The sequence below is a fragment of the Camelina sativa genome, chromosome 9, assembly GCF_000633955.1.
Source record: "Camelina sativa cultivar DH55 chromosome 9, Cs, whole genome shotgun sequence".
Taxonomy (NCBI): domain Eukaryota; kingdom Viridiplantae; phylum Streptophyta; class Magnoliopsida; order Brassicales; family Brassicaceae; genus Camelina; species Camelina sativa.
In genome coordinates, this window is record NC_025693.1 from 1,987,040 (window position 1) to 1,993,614 (window position 6,575).

A 6,575-nucleotide genomic window follows, 5' to 3' on the forward strand; every position below is an offset into this window, starting at 1 on the left:
AAAGGTTGGTAAGAACCTACTCTGGTCTGCCATCTATTCCTTTTAATTAACAACTTTTTCTATAGATTTCTATCTATATATATATATATATATATATCTTTAAGGTTTTATTTGAGGTTTATCAAACTTTTCTCTAAACACAAACAGACAAATCCCTCATCCCTAAGAGATTTTTGATAATCATCTCCTACCTAGGTTTACCCTTCCTTTTTGTCTTCTTTGACTTTTTGAGTTATATCTCTTACTCCCTAAGTAAATGTTATATATTTTTACTATTTCCTATCTCCTATATATTTACTTATCTCGTTTCCATATACCTTTACCTCTCTCCTTCTCTTGCTATTTCTGATGTCGGACGAGTTGTGGAATAACCTGCAATACATGGATTTGGGCAGAAATGACCCAGAACTGTTTATTCCTCATTCGACTTATGCTGGTGTCTTAGCTAGGAACCGGCTTAGCTTGATTGGGAGACCTCTTAATCCCAGAGAACAAGAGCTTAGACGTGTTATCTTCTATCTACCACATCATTGGGGTATTGCTACGAGGGTTCATGGAAGGGTTTTAGATGACACCTACGTCCAGTTCTTATTCAGTTCAGAGGCTGATCTGTTTAATGTTCTGCGAAGAGGACCTTGGGTGTTTGACAACTGGTTTGTGGCTTTGCAAAGGTGGGAAGACTTTCCGGAGATGGACTTCCTCACTAGTATTGATCTTTGGGTTCAAATTCGAGGTATACCTTTACCTTATGTTTCAGAAGACTCTGTTACGTATATTGCTAAAACTCTGGGCAAGATTGTTCATCTGGACTTCAATGAAGAGACTACAACGCAGATTGATTTCATAAGAGTTAAGATAGAAATTGGAATCACAGATCGTCTGCGTTTTTTTAGAAAGGTCAGGTTTGAATCAGGGGAAGGAGCTATGATAGGCTTTGAGTATGAAAAACTCAACAAGATCTGCACTAACTGTTCTCGCATCAACCATGATTCCGCCCACTGTCCGTATCTTGTCCCACCCGTCTATCAAGATGATATCCTTGATGTTCCAGCTGCTCAGGTTTTTGATGAAGGAGAGGGATCCAACATTTACAGCTTTCTTGGCGAAAAACCCTCCGCCCAAAGTTCTGTGCTTTCATCTTTCTCTCCCATATCACAACCACCAAGACCTGCTAATCCTGCTCCTAAGCTGGAGGAATTCTTAGCTGCCCACCCTCTCAGAACTAGACTTTCTTCATGTCAGACTTTCTAGCAGCCTCATCAAAAGCTAAGGACGACATCAGGGGGAAAGAAAAAATAAAATATGAAGATGGAGAGTGCTCTAAGCGCAGGAAAAGCAAGCAGGTTCAGTCAGAAACAGAGAGGAACACACGCCCACGAAGAAAGGTTTCTGGTGTTCAGTTTTACCCGACTGAACATGAATCTCCCTGTTAACTGGATAAAGTTTCTAATTCTCAGAGAATCATCAGTGTCTCTGTCTCTGAGAATCATCAGTGTATCTTAGGTTTTTTGGATGGCTTAGATTATAATTCTCACTTTTTAGATGAAGCTAGTAGCTGTTTTTTGTTCACACCTTCAGGTGTTATGATATGGATACCAGGTAAAGAAGAATGGTCGTAGAAGAAATTCATGAAGACCATTGACAACAATCTTTTTGATGATGATGGAGGGATAATCAAGAAACTTTCAAACCCTACGCTTATGATGTATGCTTTAAGACCATTTTCAATGATGATCATTGAATTCTTGGTCTTACTGTGCATGATTTGGAGTTGAGCTTATCTTACCATCATCCATTAGCTTTAAGAACGTCTCTGCACTTTAATATTACTCTGTTTCTCATGTTTTGCTGTAATAAACCTCTTTCACCAGCATGGTTTTTCACCATTGATGGTTGTTGTTTTCAGTTTGTTATATATAAAACATACTTTGGCTAAAAAAAAAAAGGAAAACACAATCATCGACCGACACTTAGATCTATAAGTAGAAACATTCATTGTTTTCATTTAGTAATCTCTCTCATTCAATATCTCTGCAAAAAAAAAAACAATCTCTCTTTCAAAATAAACAAACAATGTCTACGAAAAAGATTGTGTTGATAAGCTCTGATGGCTAGTCTTTCGAAGTCGAGGAGGTGGTAGCGAGAAAACTGCAGAGCTTAGGGCAGATGATCATAGACTATGTTGTACTGAAACGCGTACATGAACAGAAATCGGGTACGGAAACAGGGACGGGAAAAAGTAAAGTAAAAATTAGTAGATACGGGTACGGCATGTGTACTTCAATAAACATAAAAAATTATAAATATAAGTCTCAACATAAATAATAATTGTAATTATAAGTTTCAAAATAGAAGAAAAATAGTCTTAAATAACAATCAAAAACTAATTATTGAGGAATTGAATTTCAAAATCTGAATCATCTAATGAAATGTATGATAACTCCATAATCCCTGCTTCAGCTTGAATATCACTTTCATCTCCACCAACATCCCACTGCTTGGTCTTTTCATTTTGATATTCATCAGTATTTCTTGATAGAAACCGCAAATTGTTGTGGATGTAAACCAAGTCTTCAGCACGACTTGTAGTCAATCTGTTTCTTTTGAGTGAGTGGATGAACGACTAAGTACTCCAGTTGCATTCAGCACAAGAAGAAGAGCTAGGTTGTCCAAGAAGTTTAAAAGCCAAAGTTTGGAGGAGAGGAGTATGAGCACCAAAGTTTACCCACCAGTTCCTAGGTTCCATATTCTCCATCCCCAAAATGCATATCAAATCCTGAAATGGACCACTCTTCGTCGAGAATAATACATACTCATTCATCACTTTATTATGATCATCACTCCTAGGAAACAATCTTTGTAAACATTTCATCCTTTCAATTGAGATTTCTGCATCCTTGTGAGGACTAATTCTGGTTTCATCTTCAAGTAGCCAAGCTTCAATATAAAATCTACAACATACAAAAATTGTGTTATATTTATATAACATGTGGCAAAGTAACAAGAAAAAAAACATTTATTTTAAAATCACATACCTTGGATTTAGAGAGTATGTATTATTGTGTTATAAAAATGCTCACTTTCTTGCAATAAAAATGCTGGAATCATACCATGTAAGAAAGTACGAATGAGCGAAAAGCATAACATGCAAATGTTGGAAAACGAGTTTGAGGAGAGGAAAAAAGAGTCTGGACAAAAAGAAGTGTCTTTCCCTTGTGAGACGGATTCTGCTTTCAGGAATATCCAAATGCTCTTTCGATAGATGAATAACTAGACTTCCTCTTCTTGAAAGCAGAATCCGTCTCACAAGGCAAAGACACTTCTTTTTGTCCAGACTCTTTTTTCCTCTCCTCAATCTCGTTTTCCAACCTTTGCATGTTATGCTTTTCGCTCATTCGTACTTTCTTACATGCTATGATTCCAGCATTTTTATGGCAAGAAAGTGAGCTTTAACTCTAGAATACGAACCTGATCGCTGTTCACCACAAAAGTTACACTTGAATTTCCATGTTCCTCCTATTGCTCCTACTTTCTCTATTTTCATCCACTACAAGAAAACAGGCAAATAGCGACTGCACTATTAGTCACTATTTAGTCGCTAAACGGTGTGTTACGACTAAATAGCGACTAAAACTAGTAGTCGTAAATCGAGAGTCGCTAAAATAAATAGTCGTAAAATTAGTCGCCAAATAGCGACTACATTACGACTATTTTGCGTAGTCGTAAATTTAGTCATAATATAGTCACTAAATTTAGCGACCACGTTACGACTATTTTACGACAACGCAAAATAGTCATAATGTAGTCACCAAATTTAGTGACTAATTAACGACTAATTACTGACTATAGTTGTATTCAAGTATTTATACATTATTGTATTTATACAGTATTTATACAAATTACATATATTTTATTAATTGTTTTAAATATATTTAAATTATGAATAATGTTTTAAAACATTATTTTTTGAGTACTATATTTATTATTATAAACCATGATTACAAAAAAATTGTATTACAAAATAAAATTAAAAATCATAACTAAAAATAAGAATAGATGAAAAACTACATAATAAATGGTTTGTAGCACATTCTCAATTGCTTTGTATTCCATCATTGAAGCCTAGGTAGTTCCCATTAATGTTCCAAGAGCAACTCATTTCTTCAGAACAAACAAACAAAAAATGTATCATGGGGACTCATTTCCCATTATCAATATAACACAATTTCAAAATCGAGACTAGAAATGAGAAACAATCGGGACAAGCAATTCACTATAACTAACATGTCTTCTAGCTTAAAAACGTGAGTGTGAGTAAGAAGATCGACAATGGTGACTCAAGTTAAAGAGTGCATATAAAACAGGTGTCTAGAGATCGGTATTACCAAATAACTCTTGACAAATTCAACAAAAAGCCTCACAAAAATTACAACAGAGGCTTCTAAACAAATGACTCTTTGACAGATTTAATAAAAGTCTCACAACAATAAGTAGCAAAGTATATATATTGTACCTTAATAGCGAAAGATACAATAGGATAAGAAAATGTCTTAACCAATGAAAGTTTACCTTACGCTCTGAAATAAAGTTGTACATCATGAGCTCTGTCTAAGAGTGTGCTTGGCTGTGGCTTTCTCTGTAAGCCAAACATCATCTTCGACCTAAGAACAATAGGACACTGAATCAGATGGTTTACGCATGCAACAATGTGACTTCAAAGAATTGAAGAGTAATACAAGAGTAATAAAATAAACATAAGGGTTTTACCTATCTTCTTCCAGCCAACCGCTTTCAAGCTTCTCCAAATCCAGTCTATTGATCACAAACAACAAAATAATATAGTAAACAAAAATCACATGTTCAAACCATAAGCTTCAAAGACACAAACACAAACACCAACACACACACATACCAGATTTTATCATATAAAATCACCAAAACTGAGGTGACTCTGTGAAAGAAGTGATATGCTTTTAGAGAGCTTAGTTTGAGTACCTTCGGTGACTTTGGTGACACTGAGGAGAGCCGAGTTGAGCCTTAAGTTCTTTAAGCCACAAGACTCAACCAAAACAGCTGACACTTGATCTGAGAGAAACCCACCAAAGAAAGCAAAAAAAAAACAAAACAATTTTGCACATAAGTACTCAAGAATTCTGAAAAGATGAAATAACAAAGCAGTTCCAGGATTTTTGAAAGAAAAGAAACCCACCTCCATGGAGACCAAAACAGATGGAGCTAGACATTTGAAAGAAATGACAAGAGATATACCCGCGTGGCAACAAAGCTATTGATGCGCTACTCCTTCCCTCACTTCTCCTTCATCATTCTTCTACTTCTTATCCTCCCTCATCTGCAATCACACAGGGGATGAGAAACGCGAAAAGGCAACTAAGTGGATCACATCAGCATTGGCTACCGATATCAAGCAGATAAATCAAACTCGTTTTCAGCAGAATCAAAGTGAAAATCTATGCTCCTACAGCGGAACAAGAAAAAAAAAAAAAAAAAGGGATAACAAATGAAAGCAACTACTAAGCCTTCAAGAACGTCGGAGAGGATAGGTGTGAGAGCAAAAGAGAACTTGACCCATTGTTGCTTGATAGAAAAATTGATTCTTTAGTCGACCCAAGTTTTCGGCTGTGCGCCGGAGAAGCACACGACTTGAATCGAAGCAGATCTTTCCCGGTTTTGAGATCCCAACTTCTAATTTCGTCGATAAATCCACGGCTTAGCTTTTTCGTCTTCTATGCCGTCTTCCTCCGCTTCACCTCTCAGCTTCTGCTTCTTATATGTCGTCTTCAAACCAATTCGAAGATTAAGGTCATTACAAACGTAGACCAGAAACCCTAATCCCAAAATCAGATTTAAAGGGGGAAATAGAGATAGAACAAACTAACCTTCTCCCACGGAAACCAGTTTCCCTTCTAGATCTGGAGATACGGTCGGAGGTTTGGCCGGACAGAGTCATCGCGATTCGAAGAAATGAGAGTGAGAGTTTCTCCGAAAGAGTTTCGAGAGTGATGATGATTTTTTTTTTCTAAGTGTAGTGTGAGGAATAGAGGCACAGGTTGGTGAAGGTTTCTTTGTTTGTTGATTTTTATTTCTTTTTTTTGTTGGCCAATTTTCAATTCATATCAAAATCCAAAGTGGTACAAAAGCCTCTCAAAGCCCAGACTAAATGATATAGTTTTATGTTTTTTTTTTATCAACAATTAGTTTCAGATTTTACAATGACTAATTTAATAAATTTTATAAGTAAATAGTTTTTGGAAGTATTAAATTATATATATACACTAAATAGTTTTAGATTAGATTTAATTTTATACACATAATGGTTATATTTTGGTTAAATGGTTTATAATTTAATTTCTATATACTATACATTATAAAAGTTTAAAATTTAAGATATAGGGTTTAAAGTACAGGGTTTGGTGTATAGGTTTATGATTTGGGGTTAAGTTTTGAATTTATGAATTATGAATTAATTTCTAAGATTTAGAGTTTATGATTTAGGTCTTGGGGTTTGGTTAAGGGTTTAGGGTTTAGGGTTTAGGGTTTAGGGAAAGTTCCTTGCA

The 6,575-nt window shown here is 35.5% G+C and overlaps 1 protein-coding gene and 1 long non-coding RNA gene across 5 annotated transcripts; one reads left to right on the forward strand and one right to left on the reverse strand.

The window, feature by feature from the left end:
• LOC104710225 (uncharacterized protein At4g02000-like) lies at positions 302-1,893 on the forward strand. The gene has a single exon (XM_010426797.2). It carries the CDS (start codon positions 349-351, stop codon positions 1,249-1,251), a length of 903 nt encoding a protein of 300 aa, XP_010425099.1. The 5' UTR covers positions 302-348; the 3' UTR covers positions 1,252-1,893.
• Positions 3,999-6,225, reverse strand: LOC104710226. 4 transcript variants are annotated; one of them, XR_754943.2, is made up of 7 exons: positions 5,898-6,218; positions 5,587-5,796; positions 5,210-5,350; positions 4,996-5,085; positions 4,768-4,812; positions 4,570-4,661; positions 3,999-4,161 (listed from the first exon to the last, which is right to left on the reverse strand). It is a non-coding gene; the product is annotated as an uncharacterized LOC104710226 (long non-coding RNA). The 4 variants fall into 4 exon arrangements; XR_754944.2 differs by having other exon boundaries at positions 4,913-5,085; positions 5,210-5,796; positions 5,898-6,225; XR_754941.2 differs by having other exon boundaries at positions 5,210-5,796; positions 5,898-6,220.